The sequence below is a fragment of the Euprymna scolopes genome, chromosome 22 (genome assembly GCF_053919585.1).
Source record: "Euprymna scolopes isolate OS-2025 chromosome 22, ASM5391958v1, whole genome shotgun sequence".
Taxonomy (NCBI): domain Eukaryota; kingdom Metazoa; phylum Mollusca; class Cephalopoda; order Sepiida; family Sepiolidae; genus Euprymna; species Euprymna scolopes.
Genome location: NC_136503.1, coordinates 45,648,372 through 45,675,839, shown reverse-complemented (window position 1 = coordinate 45,675,839; position 27,468 = coordinate 45,648,372). Strand labels below are relative to the sequence as shown.

Below are 27,468 nucleotides of genomic sequence, written 5' to 3'. Positions count from 1 at the left end.
TGCGGTGATGCAAAAAAGTCTGGAGCTTGCCAGCCAATGCAGGAGCTATTAGGATATAAAATCTCTTTTGCATCCCGCCCAAGAGAGACGCTAGTGATTGATACACCAACTCACATGTAGCAACAGTACTCTATGCATGAGCGAATGGTGGCTTTATATATATAAGATACTGGCAGAGGTTAAAAGTTTTGTAGCTTGGGAGCCTATTTCTTTGCAGCAAACTGGGCAGCATATGAACTTAAGTTATCATTCTTCCTTAGCTAGACTTTTTCTCAACTTGCATATGAAGATGACAGCTATATTTTTCTATCTGATTTTTCATTTCAGAATTCCATGTGTACAATAAATTTATGGAAACGTTTTTTTCATATAGAACATAATGCTGAAGTTATGTTACCAATTTTCCAAACACCTTGTACAACTATGGAGCTGAATTGATATATATATATATATATATAATTTTTTCTTTTTTTAAATTTGTTTTTGAAATGTCGTTACTTTCAACGTATACCATTTTCGTTTAACAGGTCTAGATTGTTATTTTAAAACCAGTCACCGTTAATTTTGAGTTAAGCTCAATGTGTCTATTTAATAGGGGCAGAGCATATATAGTGCAAAATTTCCTGGATTTTTCCATTACAGCTGCCAACTCATCAATGAAACAGCTGTAATGGAAAAATCCAGAAAATAAACGAAGGTTATAAAAAAGAAAATGTGAGTCTTTGAATTTTTAACAAAATTTTGCACTATATATATATATATATATATAGTATGTCATTTTTTTTTTCAATTTTATATGCATCATAGAATTTACATGGGATTTATTTGATTGTAATTCTCTCAATTGTAGGCGTATTCCTTTTCTTTCTGAGATTCTCGTGGATAGCTTTCCTCTTGAAGAGAAATCGATCCTGAAATTTCTTGGTTTTTCTTTTTCATCAAATCTTTCTTGGAGTCCATTAAATCCATTGCTCTTTCTGCTTCTCATAAAATTGGTTCTCTCTATCGATCTGAATACTTTCTCACGCCTAAAACTATTCTCTATCTCTACAAATCTACTATCAAACCTTGTATGGAGTACTGTTGCCATATTTGGGCTGGTGGGTCTGTTTTCCATTTGAAAATTCTTTATAAATTTCAGAAACCTATCTGTAATTCTTCCCTACAACCTCTCTCTCACAGATGTGATGTTGCTAGTCTCAGTCTTTTCTACAAATACTATTATGACATGTGTTTTTTCCATAACTGTCGGATCTATTCTCTGCATCCTTTGTTTCAGCTCGTTTAACTTGTTGGTCTAGTGGTCTCCATCAATTTGCTGTTCTGATGCCTCATTGTAATATGGCTTCCTATTCCAGTAGCTTCTTTCCACAAACTGCAAGCTTGTGGAACTCTGTTCCTACTGTCTGTTTTCCTCCATTCTTACAGCCTTGGTCTTTGAAGATTGAGGCTAATAGGCATCTCTTTTCTTTGTGATAATCACTTTTCATTCTTGTTAGTTCATTACGCTATGTGGCTTTACACCTTGTCCGGAGCGATTTTTATTAAAACCAAAACAAAAAAAAAAATTCTAAATTATGAGAACTTTTTCTCATTTATTTTTAGATGATGTTCCACTTAATTTGCGGTTGATTAACCAGGAAAAAGATGGAAGCATTTTATTCACATGGGATGAAAAGCAAATTCAAGATGTAAGTGACTGTTTTTTTGTTTTTTTTTTCGCTTTCCATTTTTATTTTTAATCGGGTTTTCTTTTTTTGAACATTAGTATCCTCCTCCACTTCCTCGCTCCCTTCTCCTCTCCCTCCTTTTTCTTATTAATCCATATAAAGTAGTAGAGTTCATGTGTGTGCGTTTCTGTGTGTACAACTCTTCTACAGCCCACATCACTGGATCAATCATGACCAAAACTGACATGATGATGGTCTCCGACCTAGGTATGGTACACACCATTTTTCAAGGTCAAGGTCATATTTAGTGCGGCTCTTCATAAACTCCCCCAGTTGAGGTTTGTCACCATGGCGCCGGCCAACTTTGTGAAATTGAATCAGATCACCCTCCTTCACCCCTATCCCCTCAACCAATTAAACAAATGTTAACCATTGTGATTCTTTGTAATTAATTGTTTCCATTTTTATGCTTAACAATATAAGTGTCAACTTTAGTATAAACCATTTGCTTTAAAGTTCATAGTTGGATTTAGTGTCACTTGAAGAGGTAGTTAAAAGATTTTAAACACATTTATAAATAGTTGCTCTTACAACATTCACTTACTACAAGGGTGCTCGCGTACAACAAAGTCCTCGCGCAAAGCGCAGGTATCTTTGCAAGTGTAATAACATTCTAAGGCACTTTATGTCCCTAAATTCATTATCACATTTCGCATACATTAAAAAAAAAAAAAAAGATGATGACAATTGCTGAGCAATCTGATGTCGCTAAGGTAAAAATTCCAACTTTACATATTTTAAAATACATTGCTCTAAAATCGAATTCTTGTCATCATGTACATGTGTGCGAAGTGTGATAACTACGACAACAGCATATTCTTTTCATTGTTTTGACTGTTGAGTATATATCCAGAACAGTTAGACATAATTAATCAAGCGAGAACCACATCACTCTACATAAAAACATATAAGATATCAATGGATATATACCTGAGAGTCAAAACAAGGAAAATAATATGCTGTTGTCATAGCCCTATTGATAACATATGGATGTGAAATTTGACCAATGAGGGTTGAGGATATGTGTTGCATGGAGAAGAATACCGCAAGAATGATACAATCTCTTATAAGTGATTTTAGATTTGTAAGCTTAAGGGAAGATTAAATCTGGACAGTATAGGGAGATGTGTGCAGAATAGGAGACTTTGTTGGTTTGGTTACATTGAAAGAATAGATGTCAGTGCTTGGATTAGTAGATGTAGTTGATGCAGCAGTCTCAGTTGGTAGGCGAAACCAAAAGAAAACATAGGGTAAGTTATAAACATGAATTTGAGAGAAACAGGGATAAATAAAAACCTGACCAGAGATAAAATGGTTTGAAAATTAATTCCTAAAAGCTGTCCAACATATGCCAGCATGTAAAACAAATACAGGGTAAAACGATAAATTTGTCGTCCTAAAGAAAACAACACTACAGCTTTTTTTAAAAAACTTTTATTGAAAAAATCGGGTAACTTGATTATGGAGTAGAGGTGACATCTAGTCAATGTCGCTGCCTTCAGCCCCAATCACTGCCTCAATACGGGTCCGAAACTTTTCCACAAGTGCCAGAGGAGCTCGGTGAACACTCGGCAGATGGCAACGATCAGGCTGGCTTTGGTGTTGTAGGAGGTCATGTTGGGGATGTTCTCGACATATGACCAAACAAAGTAGTCCAGCGGGTTCAGGTCGAGGGAGAAGGTAGGGCAAAGTTATAGCACTCCGTCTAAAACCAAGTCTAGGTCTCTTGTAACTTGTAGGCTGGCACCGAATCCTGCTGCCACACTCATGGTCTGCGAGCGGCCACCTGATTGCACTAGGGGATTACCATACTACACTCTTCAGCACATCCAGGTATACTTTGATGTTGGCTTTCAAGCCAACTTCAAAGATGTGAGGTGGCATGATGTGGCCCTTACTTGAAACCACACCAAAGACCATAACCGTGGGTTGTCCAATGCATTGAGCTGTGCCCTAAAGCATTGAACCATTCGGATTTGCATTTTGAGTGTGCTGGCAATGGTCCTGTTGTCATAACTTGGATCGGTAGAGAGCATGGGTTGTACAGCAGCACATCTCCGATCTCACTTGTTGAACATTGTGTCACTTTCAGACATGATAGAAGGCTCTTATCACTCTTGGGATTTGTACACAACTGGCCAACTAGTAGGTGGTCTGCAACAAAAAAGTGAAACTGGTTTTCATCAAAAGGAAATGGAATCATATCGTCTTTTCTAGGGCGACAATTTTATCATTCAAACCTGTATAATGCAAACCAATCTTTAATATAATACATGCACAGACTAAAGTTTTAATGGAACCTAGTTTCCCACATTATTGCCAGTGCCAAACATTTTATTCATACTATGTTGGACCTTTGAAATGTTTTCCTATTTTATCATTCTCAGATAGAATACACACCTTAACAATGGTAATGAAATTTCTATTGTCTTTTGAAGCAGTGAAAACCTTTCAAGAACTAAAAAGCGTTTTCAAAAGATTTTCAAACTAGATCTTAACTACTGCTTTTAGTTAAAATTGATTTGGTTCTGTTTTACGCCCCTTTTTAGCTTATTTAATGCTGAATCCAGTAATGTTGGAAAAAAAAGTTTTTATGCTTCAAGTTCTTTATATATTCAAATATTTATTTACAATGTTTGGTTTTGTTGTTTTGTTTTACGGCATATCAACTCTTTTCAGGTTACTGGATTTAGTATTAAATATGCTGAATCCAGCAATTTTGGAAAAGTGCCTGGTTTGGTTGTTTTGTTGAGGAAAATTGTTGTTTTTGTTTTTGAAAAACATTATTGGAGAAAAAACAATAACATTAATGTTTGGTGCACTTTAAGTCAAGAAGCCAGTATCTCTAGGCAGCCTCATCTATTAGACATAAAAAAGACATAAAAATTGACGCATCTAAAGACATAGCTAACGACGACGATGACGATGATTTGCTTAGAATTATTTTTTTTTTGTTTATTTCAAATGTTTTCTTTGAGGAAATCTTTCTTTTTTTTATTTGTGTTTACAATGGATTTAAATATTGTAACATTAAAAAATGTTTTATTGGTAACAAAATGCTGATCGATTCATTTTTAATATTTAGGATTCAGCAAGAACCTATATTGGATTATACCGCCCTGATTCACGAAATCATCAGGTAACTATCTCCCCCCTCCCTCCCGCTTCTTAAATTTCCACATTTTATGATTAGCTTCCTTTATTTGCCGAATTCTTTTTAAAACTGTTTTAATTTATCTGTTGGATGAGTAGGAGGCGACTGTGGTGATTCAGAGGATTGATATCTCTGGATATCATGTTAGAGTCCTTTTACTTTATAGCACCAATTCCACTATGGATGTTGGAAACCTTCACATGGTCTCTCTCCAAAAAAATTTAGTTTCAGTTCACATGACCCTATGGTGCAATGGCTAAAATCTTTGATTAGCAATCAGTTTCAAATGACAGTCTTCTGGGAATTGAAGGTTCAATCCTGACTATAAATTATATTATTATAAATGATATTCAGAATAATAAGTAAGAATAGATGCAAATTTTATAGAGAATTGGCACTCACCATGAAAACCTACATCGACTTCAGACTTTAAAACAACGGTTAATAACATCAGGCATATACTTTTCTCTCTTTAACCCTAACCCTAACCCTTTGGGGTTATTCATATCATTTGGATTCTTCAGATTACTGTTCTCATCTTAAGTGTCATTTCCATAATTTTTTATCTAATCTCCGACCTTCTTAAAATGTATCTCATTGAACTCGTGAATGTTTCTGTCGAACTTGGGAATTTGGACGGAATTTTGAACGAAAACCTTTATTCAATTCATGGGGGTAGCATGTGCTCGTTCAGCTGTGATTAGAGGTCCAAATCAATTCACAATTGTATTTAGTTCAGACCTCTGTCCAGTCATGGTTTACAGAACGAGAGCATACTATAGCAAAATTCAAATTATTACCCCATTTGGTGCAACTACACTATAATAGCAAAATTTGAAATTTTTAATCTTGAATTTCAAGGCAGACCAATAGTCTTTATCTAATTATCATGTTACAATAATAAATATATCCAAAAATTATGAAAAACGATAAGGTAGAAAAAAAAAATTATTAAAGAAAACATTTTTGACAAAAATGAGCAAAAATAAAATGTTTGGCTAAAAAACACTGGAGAGCTCCAAAGGGAGGTAAATAGTGTGACTCTTGCCGATTTTTAAAAAATGGTGCATTTTGCTTTGCTAACTGAGATACTTCCCTTATTATGTCGCGTATTGTCAAGGAAATATGGCACCGTTTTTTATGATAAAGATCGAAAACTCGTAAGTAATAATTTGATTTTTTTTATATATATAATGTTGAAAATCTGCTTCATTTCACTTTCATGTGCAAGTACAAAAAAACTACCCACCATCTTGTGGCTATTAATTGAGCTGTAAGTATCCTTTTTAAATGTATAACCTACATATCTTTAATATAAATATATTGTAATTTTATATATATTTAATATAAATATGTTGTAATATTAATATAAATCTCTATTTTGTATATATATTTTTTAATATAAATTCATTGTAATTTTGAAAACTAAGTTTTCATTTAAATTACCTCCCTTGAAAACTAATTAACATATTTTAAGAAAGATTTTGGAAATTTATCAATTTTTATTAAATCACTTTGATGACTGTTAATATCCACAATGCTAGGAAAATAGGATTTAAAAATTACAAATGATTAACACCAAACATTAATTTATTATAAAGCTGTTTAAAAATAATTATGCAAATTATGTATACAAATATTTGTGTTTGGGTTGTTGCTTGTCTGTACAGTATTTCAAAAGATTGTGTTGTATTATTGATTTAAATAGCAGTGATCCCTTTTTTTATGGTGAAATAGATGTAATAAATTAAATAAAAACTTTTCATTTATTCAGTTAGATAACATGATGTGATTTTATTTGTTTTGAAACAAAGAAAATTTTATTTACAAAATTTAATCTTTTTTAGTAGATAAACAGAATTTTTTTTATTCAGTCTTTTTTGATGATACAGCACAAATTACACATAATTATTTTCATTTAAAGAGTTTTTCACTTTATTTATTTATTTATTTATTTTTTTTTTTGGTTGGGTAGGGGAGAGTTAGAAAATGGAAAAATTTGTTCACTATTATTTGCTAATTTTGTTGCATATTTGTAGAACTCTGCAAAGTTTTTGTATATAAATAATACTTATTTTTCAGATTGTGTGGGCCTTTACCCAGATTGAATATGTTGTTAGCTGTTCAATTAATCAACATCATACACTTATTGGTATGTATTCAATGTATTCAACTGCTATATATATATATATATATATATATATATATATATATATATATATATATATATATATATATATATATATATATATACAGAGAGAGAGAGAGAGAGAGAGAGAGGGAGAAATAAAAAGGAACAAACCGTATTATGTGTTCATCAACGTTTCGTCTTTATTTCGAGACTTCCTCTGGATGAAATAAAGACGAAACGTTGATGAACACATAATATGGTTTGTTCCTTTTTATTTCTCTATTTTGTCGGAATATTATTTCCATTATTTTTATCACACACACACACACACACACACACATAAAAGTTGGAGTTAAAAAACCTTAAAACACAGTACTTTAATTATAAGATGTAAAAGAGGGAGGGGCAATCTAAATAAAATGTTATTTTGTATACCCTCCTTTGTTGTGTACTCCCCTAATAATGTTTATTCAATCCATTCATATGCTTTTATGTGTGTTTGCATATATCTGTACTCTTGTCAAATAATTCTTATTCGTGTGTATTTTTATACATATGGTTTATGTGAATTATACATATTTATGTGTGCGTATATATATGTGTGTGTGCGTTGTTGTATATTAGTATATGACTGTGTGCATATATTTGTGTATTTTTTTGTATGTATGTGTATACATAAAATTATATATATATATATATGTATATATGTTGGTTCTCTGTGGGTATATACATATGTATTTTATTATTTTTAATTTTGTTACTATCTACCTGTGTGTTGTTACTTTTCAGTATGTTGTTGATTTAATTACTTCTTTTGCCTGAATATATTTATATATTTATATGTAAGTGTACTTGTATCTATGTTTATAATAATACTGTCTTGAATGTGTTAATTTGTGATTTAATATGACTTTATATTTATACATAACTAGCTTAAACTTTCAACTTAATAGTATAGAGTTACACCTTTATTATATGCATGTATATATATATATATATATATATATATATATATATATATGTATATATATATATATATATGTATTGTATTCTTTTTATATACATAAATATTAGTAGATTATTCTTTATAATTATTAGTCCTATTTACTTTCTTCAATCCCCTCTTATGGCTAAATATGTTATATTAAAAAGATAATAAATATTAATTTTATTCTGTTTTATTATTATTATTATTATTATTATTATTATTATTATTATTATTATTATTACTATTATTTTTATTATTACTATTATTATTATTATTATTAATAATTTTAATATTGTTTTATCATTATTTTTTATATATTTATTTAATAAAAACGCGAAAACTTTAAACTTATATCATTTAGTATAAAGGGCTTAATTAATTGTAGACGTATGTTTGAACTGCGTTGAAATTACTCGTGGACGTATGTGAAATGATAAATATGTTGGTTGGTTACATTCGTTGTCACTTTTGACATGTGCACTTCTAACGCTAAGATTGTATTTTCTGTTTGTGTTGTAATAACGTGTCTCGTTACTGAAATGTATAATTGTTCATAAATTGGTTGACACGCAGATCTTTTTCTTTTTCTATATCCTCTCAACATTTTAAGCTTCCCTTCCTATTAATTCTTACTCTCTTTTTCTCTCTTTAACTATATTTCATCATTCTTTCTTTTCTCTTCTAGCCCTTGTTTTCTTTATAATAACCCTTTATATCTCTTCTTTTCTTTTTCTTCTCCATATTATATTTTTTTTCTCTATTTTCTTTCTCTATTTATTTTCTTTCTCTATTTCTTTTTTCTCCTCTTAATCATTCTCTCTCCATTATAATTTTTTAATTTTATTTAGATTGCCCCTCCCTCTTTTACATCTTATAATTAAAGTTCTGTGTTTTAAGGTTTTTTAACTCCAACTTTTAAAGAGTTCCTACCTAAAATAAAAATCCATTATCCATTGAACATTTGAATAGTCAAGTCGCTGCCTAATGATATCTGTTGTTTGATTGAAACAAGTAGCTGTTTGTAGCAGCGGGATGTAAGCATGTTTATATAACAATAAACAAGTATTATCAGCTCTTTTTATTGAGCACTATCTAACAACCTCGTTGAATTCACTAGTCCATTACTTTTGAATAAAAAAACCCCGAGTATATATATATATATATATATATATATATATATATATATATATATATACTTCAGAATAGTTTTTATTTAACAATCAGTTGTTATGGAAACGTGAGATTGTAGGTTTACAAAATATTACTGGCAGTAATATTTTCTGCAAATCCTCCTGCTACAGGACTTCTGATAAATTTATTATTTTGACTTTGACTTTCCATGTCTCACTGACTTTAGCAAATAGGGTGCATACCTTTATAAGTATTTGCTAATATTTTCTCTCCTCTGATGAGATGGTAGACATCGAAACCCTATAGGTTGAGGAGATTAATTTTCTAAAGCATTCTTTGTCTTGCTTAGAATAATAAAAATTCTTTGATATGAAACTCAACCACTTCATTTCATTTCAATGAGAGTTTTTTGAAATTCATTGAATTACAATTTAATATATATATATATATATATATATATATATATATATATATATAGTAATTTATAAAATATATATGGCGATTAAGCTACACTGAATATTTTATAAATTACTAACTAGCTCTACCTACGTATTGAGCACTTTTGAAGTAAATACTTAAAGTTTACGCATAAACGATACTTTCGTATATTAATTTTATGTGAGTAAATGAAGTAGTTATATATATATATATATATATATATATATATATATATATTGTTTTCCAGAGGTTAAGTAACCAATGAAGTTTAACAAGGTTAATACAAGAGTGCTCAATATCGAAGTAGAGCAGGGTATACACTTTATTTGTTTTTACATAAGCGGTAATATGTTGCTACACAGTCATAAGTATGTTTCGGTCAGCTACTTATTAGTAACTAGAGACCTCTTCAGACGATACAGCTTATATGATTTGAGTCTTATTTACATACAACCAAATCTTATTTTTTACAGCATTTGACGAAACATCTTAGTATTAACTGCCTATGACAAGGAAGACCTGACATTTTCATTGCAAACTTTGCTTTTGTATAAGCTGTATCGTCTGAAGATGTCTCTAGTTACTAATAAGTAGAAACACAAATAAAGTGTGATATATATATATATATATAATAAAATAAAAATTACAATTAAATTTACCAAAATGATCCAAGATGGTAAAACTAAAGTATATCATAAATATTAAAGAATTAATATTTATACAGTAATCTCAACCAGACGTAAAAGCTCGATAAAACCAAAATATTTTGCTACCTATACTACTGATTTCGAGGTCCATTGCATGCATAACTCAATGCTCAAATTCTATTACTCACGGGGATAATTACAATGGAATGGTATATCCACCCAACATCGGATACACTTTGTCAACACCGAGAAAGCTTTTGGACTACATCAACCAACACACACTCAACGCAACAACGAATAAGGCTGCCCCGTATACTTTTCGAAAAATCAACAAGGAGCAATATGCTTTCGCTATATGGGAATATCACTTTCTCCCCTGGATCTATTTTCTGCCCACCTGGATTTATAACCCCGAAGAACATTATACTCCTTCTGATAATGGACTGCCCAGGTTGTATCAACTTCTCTTTTCGTATAATTTTTTCCATTTAATTTTCCACAACCACCCAAAAACTATTTTCAATAATTGTGCTGACAAGCAAAATAAGCGTCCATTCGCAGCTGAACATTTTGCCAACCGCATTTCATTTCCTCTGATGATATGAGCTATTATTGAAAATTCATGGATTATGGAAATTAACATAACCCCTTCTATATATTCCTTTTGTCAAACAATAAATTCTTAAATCGAATATATGTGTCTATATGTTGTTTTTTCAGAATTTAAAATTTAACCACCAAACTTATATATATATATATATATATATATATTAGTAAACTACATATATTTTCATACTAAAGACATATAATTCTACTTACATATTGAGCAAATACTAAAAATATATACACAACACAATATATTATATTTTTGCATGAAATAATAATAATAATAATAATAATAATAATAATAATAAAATATATATATATATATATATATATATATATATATATATATATATATATATATATATATATGCTAGAAAATATCCGTCCCAGGACAGATAAAATTAATTCCCAAACATAAGTTTTGTACCACTTTATGTTCCTTTTATGAACATTAAAATCAAGATATTCAACCTTATATCTAGAATCTTTATTCCAATTTTAATCAAGATCCATTATATGATTTTAAAGCTTAAACTTAAGGGATCTTACAAGGAAATTGAATTTTGAGAAATCTTGCTTACTTTGTGTTTCATAGCTTTGGATCAATTTTAATGAAAACCTGAAATAATGTAAAAGTTATTTTACTTTTTCTTTTTTTTTTCAACTTTCCTTTTTGAGGTGATTTGTTTCTTCTTTCTTTTTCTTTTTTTGTTGTTGTGAACTTCACCAATTGATATGATTGTAAACACTGAAGGATAATTGTTTTTCCTATTTTTGATGAAAAATGTACATTCGTTTGTTGATAGTTTTTTTGTTTTTTTTTGCAGCCTTTACCATTTTAAATCGAAATGAAAATGAATTTGAAGGATGTGGTAAGTCTTCTTGTATTATTTGAAGTCGTCTGCAAATAAAAAGCAGATAATCTTGAAATATCATCAATTCAGAAAATCGTTCTAACAAACGATTCTTTATTCTTCATTGTGCACAATTCAATAGGAAGAAAGCCTGAGCAGAGTATTTTTATTTTTAGTCTTTAATGACCATAAAGATACATGGGAATATTATGAATATATGTCCTTATTTTATATATTAATTAAAGTCACTTTTTCCTCACACAATTTTACTCTAATTTATTCCAATCAAGTAGGCCAGATATTGGTCCATGTTGTTAAAAATAAATGATTTATTTTTAAATTGATTTCATAAATTTTAATATTTATACTCACTCCACTAGTTTGAGAGTGGCTCCTGCTCCTGCTTCTAAAAAGAAAAGAAAAAAGGAGCCACTCATTTCCCCATTCCGTCTGTATTTTAAAATAATCTGTTGGAAAATTCAACACATTTTCAGTGTTATTTTTAAATAAGTCTCTATTTACTTACCTCTGAACCGCTGGATAAAAAATGAGCCTTCTACTCCATGCCTGCAGTAAAAGTGAGCGTGCTCCTTTCAGTAAAGCCCTGGTCATAAATGAAGGAAGGTGCAGAAATTAATCAACATCAAAACGAGGATGACTAGAAACAATGGATAAGAAGAGAAAAAGATTGATGTTACTTCAAATCCCAGACTAGTTACATAATCAAAGCTTCAGAGTCTAGTCTACCCTACTATTTAATCCATAGTTGAAGGGAAAATATATGAATTCATACCTTTCTCAAGAGTATTAATGAAAGTGATGCAGTAGCTCAGATAGAACTTGAACCCAGTATGCTAAGCTCACAAAACACGACTGTAACTACTACACCCTCCCTTCTAGTATAGTGTTGAGAAAGACATTTAATGTTTGCTTTCTGTGGCTGTTAATAACTTAAAAACCTTGACATTTGTGATTTAATATTGATGATTAGGGCTGTGACAACAGGATATTCTTTTCATTGTTTTGACTCTTGAGTATATATCCGTTAATATCTTATGTTTTTATATAGACTAATGTGGTTCTCGGTTAATTAACTGTGTCTAACTATTTCGGCTATATACTCGAGAGTCAAAAGAATAAAAAGAATACGCTGTTGTCACAGACCTATTAATAATACAGTTGAAAACTTGTTCAATTTTTAAACAGGTTTTTGAAGGTACAGATACAGAAGCGATGTTGCCAGTCTTTCTCCACTCTATCTTAATTTTTCATGGAAGGTGTTCGACTAAGCTCCTATTTCTGGTTGCTGCTTGTAAAACATTCACAACAAGAACTCACTTTGCTATTACAATGAAAAAGAACTTTTCTTTATTCTTTTGTGTCAGGATAAATTTCCATGAATAGAATATAGGTCAATTATTCTTTATTTTTTTATGAACAGAAATGGACGTATATATTAATGCAACTAACAGTATTAAATCGTCTTTTCAAAAAGGGAGATAAGTGTTGTAAAACTTTTATGTCCTTTGATGAATATTAAAATCAATGAATTGCTACTGAGCCTTATGTGTAGGCGCCAGTATTTGATTCTAGAAGATGTCTAATATATAAGTCTTAAGTTTATGGAGTCTTAAGAATAAACTATTCTCTCTCTTCTGATCTTGAGCACGTGGTACAATGGGGAAAAAGGTGGCTGTTTAATTTGAATGCAGCCAGAACCAAGCTTCTCGCTTTTCATCACAGTCACTCTGACCCCCATCAGGCACCAATTGAAATGAATGGCTCTCATCTTGCGGAAGCACCATGGCTTCACACGCTTCTAAGTCTGACCTTCACTCTTGATCTGAAATGGAGCACATACATCAAATCCATTACCAAGGTCACGAGAAAATGGTTAGGTCATTCTACTGCTCTAGTAGATATCTCACTGTCGAAGCAATTCTCTATCTGTATAAGAGCCAAGGGCATCCTAAAATGGATTACTGTTGCCATATCTGAGCAGGAGCTGTTCAGCAGCATGTCTTATCCTGCTTTGATAGAGTTCAAAACCAGCTTTGAAACCTAATAGATGATGCCCTTTTCTCTTCCCTGCAACCTCTTTCCCACAGAAGCCTCTCTGCTCTATCGTTATTTTCATGGAAGGTGCTCAACTGAACTCCAATCTATGGTCCCCATTTGCCAAACTTTCATAAAAAAAACACTTGACTAGCTACAACCTCTATATACGATTTCCACTACTCTCTATCTATGCCTAAATCTAAGTGCAGATTCTATGAATGAAGCTTCTTTCTCAGAACTGCCCGCCTGTGGAAGACTGTTCCACTTGCCTGCTTCCTGGTTGAATACAACATAGTAAACCTCAAATCTAATGAAAGCAAGTTCTTGTTGAACCGGCCCCTTAAATAATCAAATTCCACCCAACTTACACCATTAACGATTACTACACTATCACCTAACATTCATTAACCTTTAACCTCCAGTGGCCTTTGGGCCTTGATAAGTGGTGACTCTTTTGTAAAAAAAAAAAAAAAAAGAAATCTAGCTTAATTAGTGTCTAATTACTCAATAAAATATCAACTCTTTTTAAATTTTGACAACCAGAGCTTATTCGCACACATTACCTTGGGACTACTTCCCAGTAAATTACAACATAATCGTCTTTAAATCCAATAACAGATTCTTGTCAAATATCATCTCCACAAGTAAATAAACTCAGTTTGTTCCATTAATCATCCTCAATCCTCTCATGAGGTTATTCATCTTTCAATTAGTTATCATTCCATTTCATTAACCCTTTATTATCAAGTGGCCTTTGACCTTGATAAACGGTGACTCATCTATATAAATAAAACAGTAGATGTATGTGCGTGTGTGTCTGTGTGTGCAAATATTTAACCGATAAACTCTTATACTACTGGTCACATAAGATCGAAATTAACAGAAAATAGTGCTCATACACCAAGGATGGTTTATAAAGAGTAAAATCTTTGTTTGGATGGATGAATAACGTGAACAGAAGTTGAAATGCAAAATGTTCATTTCAACTTGCTGACATATTACTATTAGTTTTACGCATGCACAAAGTCAATCATAGTTAAAAGTGGTTTAATTTAAAATCCCTTTTATCTATCTGTCAGTTCAAACGGTAGGGAATGCGGCTGGAGCACTAAATGAGAAAAACGCAACTGGAGTGCTAAATGTTTTGATTTCGATTCTAGCTGATGGCACCCAAGTCATTTTTTTTTTTTACTTTTGAAATCGGTACTATATATATATATATATATATATATATATATATATATATATATATATATATATATATATGAAATATGTTAAAAACATTTTGTCTTACACACGAGAGGCTTCACTAGTTCAAGAAATTTAAATGTAATTATAAAAGCATCCAGATTTTAACCGAAACAGTAATCGATAACTTTCTGAAGACGACGGAAGGAAATCAGTTGTAAATACTTGCAAAAGAAAAAAAAAAAAAAAAAAAAAAAACAGACGGACAAAAACGACTATAGAACTTTCTTACACAAATTCGGCCAAGATATTAGAACAACCATATGATAAATGGAAAAATTACAAAAAAAGACGATTAAGCAAAAACACTCAACGCTGTTCAGTGTCTGTCTAAATGAAAACATGCTGCCTAAATACACAATATATATATATATTGTTGTTGTTTTTATATATAAAAAAGTGGGTAGTGAAATTTTGAAGTAGTTGTAATATTTCCAACACCAAAACCTCATAGTAACTTTAAGTTTAGATTGAAACTTGAATACTGAAAACAGAGCTGCTAGCGCTGGGTTAGCAGGAGCAGCCGTATGACAGCTAACATATGCAAATGACCAAGCCAGCTGTACGAAGTGACGTCACAACAGAGAAGAGAAGGGAAAGATAAAGAGAGACAAATGGACACACGTGGCCGGAGGAGATTGAAAGATTGTCTATATTTTTTTCTCAGGAAATTAATCTCTATTTTAGTCATGTAAATTTCATTCAACATACAAGTTGTGGTCAAGCTCGATGAAACGTTTTCTTGTTCTCCAAACAGAGAAAAGATAAAAAGGGGTTCGGAATTCTTCTTAACAGTCAGCATTCTATTACTTCTCCCTCACTGCCGCTGCCGTCATGATTCTGTTTTTGTCCTCTTCCCAACTGACAGCAACCTCACGTACATGAGATAGATATCACTGCCCTCAACCTCCCTAACCCTAACCCTAACCTGCCCCCCACCCAAAAAAAAAACACGTCTTTTATATTGCCGACTTGAACCATGATAACACTTAAATTTGCGTTTATTTTCTTATTTTTCGTATTGGACGGGTTTCGTGTTCGAATGCCAGCATTTCTCCACGGAAGACAATGGACATCCACTGTAGTGTCTCACCACACCGTCATTACAAGCGATAAAGAACTATGTGTTCAAGACATGACTGGAAAATAACAGATAGTGGACCACATGGGTAATAAGAGCATCTTAAAAAGACATAGCAGATGGGATAAACTAAATGAACTGTTTAAAATAAGAAGCAATGATGCCTCTGTTCAGTCTCGAAAGACAAAGGATAACCCCTGTAGGGGCAGCTGCGCATGTAATTGTATGGTAAGAGTTGCGCAATCCCCAATCACACCTCTCCTAAATCGGCATTGCTTAAGTCCAGTAGCAAGGAGAAGTCCAGGACGACTGGAAACAATGTCAAGATAAGCACAGAGCACATACAGCACCTGAATTCCCAAATGGTCACCCATCTGGCACTGATCAGGTTCATCATTGCTTAACTTTGTGATCTGACGAGCACCGGTGTGTCAAACGTGATTATGCTAGGTTCGAATGCCAGCACTTCTCCACGGAAGCAATACATTGTTGGAAATATCAATAATAAATGACTTTTGTAAAAAAAACAAAAAAAAAACTTACTTCCAACTGGATCCAAAACTTCGAAACCTTATGATATAGAGCTAACCCCCTTTCCTTTTTACCGGCCAAAACATGGTGACTTTTACACCTGACAAAGATCAAAGGTTACACCGACCGAAACGTTATGTGGGATAAGGACAATTGTCCGATTAATCCAAATAATAGAAGTGACTGTGAATTTGATATTTTCATGAAATTGCCACCCTCGGTGAAAGTCGGTTGAACCCATCTAAGGTGAGTGTCACTTCTGTATGGATATGCTAACTAACCACATAAACTCTCCATCAAAAAGCCGACTCTTTGAGCAGATTTCCTGACTCATTTCCAGGTTCAAATACAAATTTCCTGTTTGTCAACAATGTCATTTTTAGCAAACTAATACATATCAGTGCCATTTTTTATAACTTGCTAGCCAATAGGATTCATATCAATTATCAAAGTTATTCTTAAACTCTTGGCAAATTTATCAACATTTCTGTTTTTATTTTTTTCCTTCCAGGCATCTATACAGCCTTTTTAGCTGAGATTTTGGAACCAAATCGTCTTTTCTCTTTAAATATTGAAAGAATCAACTTTTTGAAGGTTCAGTTTCTTCACTTAATGCCAGAACCAGGACAAGGCAATGAAATGCTGGAAAGAGAAGCATATATGTTGGTCTTCCTTCACAAAGAATGTAAGTCTATTACTTAAATGTTCATTTATTCTTTCTGATGTTTATACATGTATGATTCAAAGCTATATATATATATATATATATATATATATATATAGTGTTTTTTACAAGGGTGTTTCCACTTATCAAAGCCCAAAGTCCACTTGAGGATAAGGGTTAATGAGTGTACGGTGGTCACCAGGACAACACTGTATTAATAGTTAGTGGTGGAAGTAGGGTAGAAATGGATTATTTAAGAAGACGGTTCAACAAGAACTTGTTTACATTGGAGTTTAAGACGACCATATTGTAGTCAGCTGGAAAACAGGGCCAGCAGAACAGAGTTCCACAGTTGGGCAATTTGAGGAACGAAGCTTTGTTCATGAAATTTGTGTTTAGACTTAGGCACAGATAGAGAGTGGGGAAAACTGTTGGCAGTCTTTGTATCTAGACAAGAGTTTTTTGTGAAAGATTTTGAATAAAGAAGTGTTAACATTGAAAGCAGTATTAAATAAGTTGGTGATAGTGAATAAGCCTATACTATGTTTAACAATGTTATACATGACTTTCTGGTAGGAATGAGTTGTCTATTTTATATGCCAAAAATATCTCACCTGTTTTGTTAATCTGTGTATATATATATATATATATATATATATATATATATATATATATAAACTCACTATGTCTGTGTGTCTGTCTCCATTTTTTTCAAACTGCAATTTCTCCGAGATGCAAGGTCGTAGAGTGTTGCAAAGCGGTATGTGAACCATTGTTTTATATACATACTAGTGGGGGTACTCGGCGTTGCCCGGGTGTTTGGAGGTGTGTGTGTAAGGAAGGGGGGGGGGTAAAGTAAAGAATAAACGAAGTAATAACCCTGTTTAAATATAAAAAAAAACGATATTAAACTTCTTAAAAAAATCGGAAAAACCAAAACAAAACAAACAAAAAAAAAAACAGTGAACAAACATAAAACTTCTTTAAAAAAGAAATCGGAAGAACAAAAAGCAAAATTAAAGAAAAAAAAAATGATGAACGTGTTCGGAAAAACAAAAACAAATAAACACAGCAAAAAGCAAAAAAAAAAAATGACATAATAAATAACCCTTCAATTCGGTTAAGTTCATGGTGCGTTTCACCCAGTAAAAAGCATAGAATGAAAAGAAACGTTAAAATTCCATTCCAGTTTTTTGAAGCAACTACAAAACGAAATAAAGCGAAAAAAAATGGCAGAAATAACCCTTTGATTCGGTTAAGTCCAATGTGTGTTTCACCCAGTAAAAAGCATAGAACAAAAAGGAATGTTAAAATTCCATTCCAGTTTTTTGAAGCAACTATAAAACGAAATAAAGCGTAAAAAAAAGAAAATGGCATAAATAACCCTTCGATTCGGTTAAGTCCAATGTGCATAGAATGGAAAGGCACGGTAAAATTCCATTCCAGTTTTTTTAAGCAACCACGAAGTAAAGAAAACCCAAACCGGTGTTCCTTCGTAACTATCCCTTGTGAACGATCCGGAAACAGTGTAAGTGGTGGCGGGGGAAGGAGGAATTAATTAGAGAGAAAAGATTTTACCACTTTCATTGATTGTAACCGATTTTGGCAGTGAACTCTCAGCGGAAAAAATATAGGAATCTACGATGGTCGAGGAAATGGAGAGGTAATATGCCTATAACACACCTCAGATATTGTGCTGCAGTTTGTGCATATTACATTCGCATGAAATGTCTTGATTATTAATTTTTAATCCTATTAAGGTCAAAATCATAGGGGAAAAATGAGTTCATTTTATATATATAGGGATAAGCCGGTAAAAATAGCTGCTAAGGGGTCAAATTTGAAAAAAATCTGGAACTTTGCAAACATAAGTTGGCTTAAAGTGGTCTTGTATGCATGTGCAAATATGTTTATATGTTAAATTCAGTTCATTTTTAGCTATTTCTTATCCATCTGACGATAGCTCAAATGGTCACGATTAAGGCTGGAGTGCTAAATATTTTGGTTTCGATTTTAGTTGATGACATCTAGGTCATATTTTTTTTGTTTTTTTTTAAATCACTACTATATATTGGGTATAACATAATAATCAATAGCGAATTGTTTATATAACAGTAAACACGAAATTTGCATAAATTAAAATATCATATTTAAGCATATTTTATGACCAGGCAATGCTGGGCGTCCTGCTAGTCTTTTGTATATATAATTTGGATGCACCACCAAATTATTTATTTCACATGTGACTTAAAAAGGTACTATTTTTTAATTTTAATTATTATTTTTTTTAAATAAGAGTTTGATTACAACTTTAAAAACATTTCGTAAGGTTAATTTGGAAATATTAGAAAACAAAACAAAATGCTATGAAATATTTTCTTGAATGATGAAAATAATTTTTTTTTTTTTTTTAAATATTTCTGAGACTTTCAGTGTAATACACCCCCTTACAAAGAAAAAGAATTAGTTATTTAGCAGTGTTGGGGCAATTAATCGGAATCAGAAAAATCTGAACTTTTACAGATATTAGAATCGGTATCGGAATTGGAAAAATTTGTGCCTATTTTCCAATGCCAAAACCGATTCTTTTAATTGTCTTTTTATTTGATTTTTTTAAAACAAAATCTTCCACTGTTGGTAGTCATCTTAAATATTTATTGATTTTAATTTTACCAATAAAATAAAATCCATAGATCATCCCCCGCAAGTCTTGAGAAAATATCTGCACATTTAACATGTGTTTTTACAGTCATTGGGAAAAATAACAGCTCTATAGTTAAATATTAAGAGAGCTATAAAGAATCGGAATCGGTAATTGTATTGGAATCAAGAAACATATTGGAATCGTCCCATCACTATTAATTAGTTTTTTTTCTTTTCATTTTTCTGGTGGTATTAACCTTGAGGGGTCAGCACCTCACAGAGATTTCTAACTTTTATTCCCCCTAAACAAGGCACTTTGGCTACTGAGGTGTAAGAGACTACCGTGAGTTATGGGCCATATTTATAGGGACATCCTAAGTGGAGAGTTGAGTAGTGAGATATTTGTTTACATTATATTTAGATTTCTGCTGTTTGGTACAGTTCGGAAAACAGGGAGCAGGAAAGGAATTCCAAAAGCAAGTGGATTGAGAGAAAAAAAAAGCTATTAAGGTAGACAGCTTTCTGGCATCTTGGGAACTCTACAGTGACGGAGCACATTCCATTGAAGTACTTATATTATAAACACATGGATACAACATCGTAGTAATAGGACAGTGTGGGATATATTAGACTAGAGACTCTTTTTTGGACCCTGTCTAAGAGGAAGAAACTAGTGGTTGATGCACTAGTACAGCTGTAGCAGCAATACTTCATGCATGTGCAAATGGTGGCTTTGTAAAGATATAAGATGCTGGCAGATGTAAAAGAATTTTCTAGCTTGTAAAGGAGATCCACCTTATTTCCAGCAGACTTGACAGTATCTTCCTTGTATTTCTTCCAATTCATGTTGCTTGTGAATGTTAGGCTGAGGCATTTGAATACTGGAGCCTCTGAAAGAGTGCTTGCTATGAGTCATGGCAATCGGTGGCTGGAAAGGTTTCTTATAATTATTAAAGGAAAGGGGCTTTGTCTTAGTAGCATCCAATGTAATCATTCATTTATACCTCCATTCCACTACAGATTGAACGTGATTTTCTCAGGGTTCAACTATTATTCAATTATTAGAGTTTTAATCCGTTAAAAATTGGGCAAAAGTTATAGCCCATTGACTTAGAATTGATGCCTTATGTATTAAATACCAATCTCTATCAATCCATAATACTTAATTTATTGCACTTTATCATACCAAAGGTTCATACAAAATTTAAACCAGATCGGAATAGTAGTTTTCTAAAAAAAAAAATGGAATAGACAGACAGACAGACAAACAGACACATAATATAGGCTTGCTATATATATCCAGCATTGCCCAATCAAAACATATTGCCGGGCGAAGGATTTAGTCACATACAATTTAAGATACACCGAATATCTTAACATGTTATGAAAAGTGACCACATGTTGGATTTAGGGAAGCATAAAACACATCTATCTTCATCTATAAAAATCAAACACGAAATAACTCTCATAGCTTAAAGGGGAAATAAACTTAAGTAAATAAACTTAGTTCGGGTTTCAAACGCAGCTGTTATCAGCCATTAACAATTGAAAATAAATTAAATAAAAAATAAATAAATCAACTTTAAATAATATTTCTAAATAGAACAGTTAAACTGGTTCTATTACAACAAGCAATTATTAACATTGATCTAATTATTAAAATAGGTTTCCTTTAAGTAATATGCAAATGAAGTTACACATTGAATGTAGATTTCTTTTGAATAAATAGTATATATATATATATATCATGCTGGACTAAGAGTGTACACAAGTCCGTTTTCAGTATGAAAATTAATTTGTGGAACAGTGTACCTTTTGTACTAGGTACGGGCAAAATGAATTCCGATGCTCAAAAATATATAAACATTTTGACCCCTCCCTTTACTTAAAAAATCACCCAAAATCAGGAAATTAACCAATTTTAATGAAATTTTCAGTATTTATCAAATAATGATCGCGGAATATAATGAACTAATCATTTTTATTCAAATCTTAGTGGAAATGTATTATTTTGTTTAAACAAAAAATACCTTTACTAAAATTATGGTTTTCAGTAGTAAATAAAAAATGCAAGAATTTATTTTTGCATTTTTTTAATACAAATAAAGCATCATAATTTGTAACAATAAAAAAAAGAAAATAATTTTTACAGGAACATTACAAAAAAAGCCCCTAAAGTCTGTATTAATGAATTCGATATAACTCGAAGAAAAATGAATTTCTCGAACTACCGATATTACCATTGAATTAAGCATTGTTTATTTAATATTTTCACAAAAAAAATTATAATAGCAAAAATATTTCTACTTTTTTTTTAAATTACAGATTTCGCATGATTTTTATATGCAAGATTTTAATAATTTCCTTGCTCGCAAGAATGTAAAACTTTCGGCGTAACATAATTTTTATATAATCTCGAACAATAATTAAAAAAAAATTAATTTAAAAACAGAAACATAAAAAATAATTAAATTAAAAAATGATAAAATTGATACAAACGTTCAGAATAGGATTGTACGGATGCACGTTTTTTTTTGGGGGGGGAGAAATCTTAAACCCCTACTTCCTTTTACTATCATGACTTCATTTTGGAACAGCGTTTCGATTGGCTATAATTTCGGGCTTTCGTATTATCATGTTTACAAACCTTTATTTGTTGCGCTTTTGGCGAACCGTAGAATTATTTGCTTTTTGAGGGCTAATTAATGTATGTTTTGTACAAACAAGGTGTTTTTTATTTAATTAATTCAATATCTTAGGACTTTACTTTACTAATTATCTTTGAAATAGACCCAGAAAACTAATATTTATCTTTTAAAGGATTTTTACAATGAATTTATTTAACTTCAAAATTTAGCTGAATTGGTTAGCTTGCCGTGAAAACATTTTTCATAACTTTTTTTTTCACGTGTACAAATATTTTTTTTCTGTTAGGAAATTAACTTTAGTCTCTAATCTTTCAAATACAATGAAAAAGTAGTCGGAAACCTACAAAAAATTATGATAAATCGGCTTTCAAAACTAGATCCCCCTATCGTTGTCCGCCCATTTTTGCCCATACCTATTTTGTACATATTAATTAAATTGTGAACAAGCAAACAAACAGACAGGAATATGATTTTATCATCGTAGATTATTAATAGAAATAAGATTTCATATGTAACTTAAAAAGTAGCGTTCTTTATTACGTTATCTGTACGTTACGTTTTTCTTCTTGAGTGGCTGTTTTGAAAATGCTTCCCACTATCTCAACAACCCCTGAAAAGCTTAAGTATTTGATATCTTCATAGATGGGAACATTATCAGATAAAAGAGTTAATAACGATGCAAAATCTTGCTTAAGTCACTGAAATACATAGTATAATATTTTCACATTACAATTCCCCATAGATTTCTGTTCCGGTTTGTTTTGAATTTCAATGGAGTTTTACGAATTAGTGAGTGTTGCAATATAATGATAAGGCACGATTGAAGAAAATTGGAATGTTCTATTTATAGACAATGGCAATCGGAACTGACCAATCAAATGGATCCATGTTCTGCTAGCAAACAATCAGAAACCGAAATTGCTCATTAACCCCCCCCCCCGGATCTGTTAGAATTCCCACACAAAATTTTTCCTGTCCATGCGAGAAAGACCTTTATCCTTCGTCTGCAACTTTTAAAGCTCAAGATTTATACTACCCACCGAAAACTCTTTTCCATATCCGGGACTTATATGGGTTAGCTACCCGTCGGAGACTCTTCTCAAATTAAACATGGCTTTCAATTCAAAAGTGAATGATGAGTTAAAGATGAAGCAATTAAGTTTGGAAGCTGGTGCATTTTCTCTTGACCGATCTCTGCTAAACTGCTTAAGTTTATTTACCTCCTCTTCAGGGGAATTTAGACACAAGTTCAGGTGAAGTCTTGTAAAAGCTACCGCATTAGAAGAAATACACTCTAGCCTGAAAAAAGACATAAGCAGCCCTGTCAGCATTTCCTGGTAGGGACACGTCGGGCGATTGGCAATAAACTAACCCTTTCCCAAATAGAGGCGGGTAAATCGACTATGACTGAAAAGAACCGCACTTCAACCAGACAGAAGCAAGGTGACTCTCGGACTGATGTTCAATGTGATTTATTTTTAATTTTCCGATCACATTACAATACAACTCTATAAAGTATGATTTTATTGAAATTCATAAGGTTAGAAAGCCAATAAAGTGAAATTTTTTTAAATGAACAAATATTTCTTTGTTTAAAGTAAAATTTTTGACAAAGAGGATTAGAATCAGTTACCGTTTTTGAATTTTTGAGATGACCATCGATTATTCGTATTATCTGGATTCTTCAGACTATTGTTCTCAGTAGTCTGATGAATCCAAATAATGTGAATAACCAATCCTCATCTCAAAATTTACACCTGAAGAAGATCGAAGATTACATCGACCGAAACCTTGTTTCTATTACTGTATAATTTCAGGTTGTGAATCTTTGCGATGAAGATAAATGATTCAGCTTATTTTGATAATTCAATTACTATTCCCATATTGATTGATTATAATAATTACGATTATCATACGTATATAATAAAAATAATCTTTCCTCATCTAAAATAATATTTTTTTTGTAAAATTGCAAATTTTTATTATTTTCTTTTCTCTTTAGCAATTGTCCTGTACCATATTCCATTAGCAAGAGCGCGAGAAGATGCAATGGTAAGTTGACCTTTCTTTATTTGAATTTTATGTGTATAGAATTGGATATTTCATGTTTGTTAGGATGTAGAATTGTATGATCATTCTTTGTGAAAACTAAAGTATTTGTAGAGTTTTTCGTGGAGTGAGATTCCTGTGAGTTATTGGGGATAGACATTTTGGAGTAGCGTTTGTATTTATCTGACTGGTCTGCTTTAGATGATGAAGAAGAAAAGAGTTCACCAGGCTTCATATAAAATATATCAACATCTTCCATACAATTAAATCAATTTTATTTAACAACTAGCAGCGTGCATCCGGCCTTGCCCGGTCATAAAATATGCCTAAATATATTTTACTTCATGCAGATTTTGTACTTATTATTACAGAGCCAATTCTCTATTTTATATATATCACTGTTTTATTCACCCTATTCCCTCTGCTTCACTTTTTGTTATCAAGATTATGTATATGTATGTTTATTTTATTTATTCATTTTTTATTGTTATTGTTAATTTTAAAATTATTTTGTATCACTATCCTAGAGTAAAGTTTATCCTGTGTACACAGTTGTTCGCTATTTCTCTCCTACAGTTTAATAGATGTTGGTGTTTTTTAAAGTATAGGATAGCAAATTTTTTATGAAGGCATAATCTACATGGATCGTCTAGGTCTCTATATGTGTTTCCATTCGACTACCGGCGAACATCCGCTTTCTTTGAGTTATTTTGCTAGTGTTGTTTTCATTCAGTGTTTTTTTATTTTTGAACGTACTTTTGTGGTCATAATATCGGGTTTTGAAATCTAAGGAAGTCATACCTACATAATATTTCTTGTTATTCGGGTTTTCTTTCGCAAATATTGTCGTCTGGTAAACTATTCTTTTGGTTAGATATTTATTTTGAAGTGGGTAAAGTGTGCGGGATCTGCAGTTGCATTTATCTTGTTCGTTATTAGTATTTTTATTTTTACTATGGTTGTTGTTGTATGGAGTTTATTATTATTATTATTATTATTATTATTATTATTATTATTATTATTATTTCTACTAGTTACATATGTGTCCTTTGTGTTAATTTTATTTTTGTCATGATGTCCACATTTTTTTATTGTTTATTTTGTTGTTGTTTTCATTGTTTTATTTAATATTTTGTTATTATGTGCTTTAATTATCATATCTAAATTTGTACAGCAGCTGTATGATAACTTTAGGTTATTTTTATTGAAATTTTTGTGTAAGGGATTGGTTACGGGGAATGCTTTTCGATGAGATCTATGAATTTCTTGCCAAGTTTTGTTTTTAACATTTGATTGTATGGCGCTGTATACCAGATTATATTTCTTTTTCTTCTATTTTTAATTTTATTATAGTTATTGGTGTTTTGTTGCTTATATTTGATATCGATAATTTTGTATCCACTATTTTTTAGGGCTGTTTCATAGATATTGATTGACCTGTTAAATACATTTTCATCGCTTGAGTTATTGCTGAGTCTACTTACGATCGAGTTAGGAATCTGTTTTATGATTGATGGTGGGTGATTGGACTTAGGGTTTTCATATATTGCATTTGCGTTACCTTTTAAGTAGGGTTCATATGTGTTTTTATCTAAATTTAACGTGACGTCCAGTTTGTTATTTTTATGTTAGCTAGCACGTCTATTTTTAGGCCTAAGTTTTTCATTTCCTTGTATATGATTTTCTTAAAGTTTTCCCCTTTGACTTTGTTGGAGTCTTTTATTATAGCTAGTCCATCATCTCTATATAGGCCGATATCCGTAGTATCAAATATGCTTGTGAGGGTATATAGAATGAATAATTCCACAAGATCTGATGCCTCTGCAGAATCTAGAGCACCCTACATAAAAGCTAACGCTAATCCAATATATGAATGCTACAGTTTGGCTTTCAGTTTCGATTCTAGCTGATGGCACCCAAATACTTTTCTTTTACTTTTGAAATCACGACTCTATAATAATATATACGAAATCTGGATGAATTAAAATATCATATTTAAGCGTATTTTACGATCGGACAAAGACCCCTCCCCCCGCTAGTATATATATATATATATATAAATATATATATAGTACTCATTTCAAGAGTTAAAAAAGAATGACGAGTGCCATCAAGTAGAATCAAAATCAAAACATTTAGCGCTCCAGATAAATGAGAACAATTTTAAATTTAACCACTTCGAACTATGAATGAATTTGCACATGTGACAAAAGTAATAGAAATATGTTGGCCAGTTGAAATGAACGTTTTGCATTTCAACTTGCTGACATATTTCTGTGTACGTTATCCATGCATGCAAACAAAGCTTTTACTCATTATAAACTGATGTATTATGGTGTATGATGACTATTTCTTGTTAATTTGAGTGTTATTGCAACCAGTAGTTTAAGGATTTATCAGTTAAATATTCTCACACATACACACATCTACTGTTTTATTTATAGAGATTTCAGCAACAGAATAGGAACTAGGAGTTGATAACATAAGAAGAGTCGTTTAAAAACCGACGGGCATGACTATAGAAAGAGAATTTAGTTCCAGAGTTCCATTTCACCAAGCCATGCTATGGACAGAGAAGTAAAGAAGTCGGTAGCACCTGGTCTCAAAGGCATCTTTCTGAGAACTTTTTGTAAAAAACATCAAAATCAAGCCGGTCAGAAATGAAGAAAGGCGAACAAAAATGAAAGGCGGAATATTCTGTGTAGCTTAATTGCCATATATATTATCATAACTTATTACCTAGCTCTAGCTATGTATTGAGCACTGTTGAAGTAAATACTAAAAATTATCGAATAAAATTATATCTCTGTATATTAATTTATATGACTAAATGAAATAGTCATATAAATTAATATATATATATATAT

The 27,468-nt window shown here is 31.6% G+C and overlaps 1 protein-coding gene across 1 annotated transcript in view; it reads left to right on the top strand.

The window, feature by feature from the left end:
- The window catches only part of LOC145243396 (protein pigeon-like), a 123,570-nt gene that overhangs the window by 10,482 nt on the left and 85,620 nt on the right, over positions 1-27,468 (top strand). The window contains exons 2-7 of the mRNA XM_080106241.1: positions 1,606-1,691; positions 4,816-4,869; positions 6,967-7,036; positions 11,653-11,697; positions 17,109-17,282; positions 24,555-24,604. Coding sequence (XP_079962367.1) covers positions 1,606-1,691; positions 4,816-4,869; positions 6,967-7,036; positions 11,653-11,697; positions 17,109-17,282; positions 24,555-24,604 — 479 coding nt within the window. The remainder of the gene's footprint in view (positions 1-1,605; positions 1,692-4,815; positions 4,870-6,966; positions 7,037-11,652; positions 11,698-17,108; positions 17,283-24,554; positions 24,605-27,468) is intronic.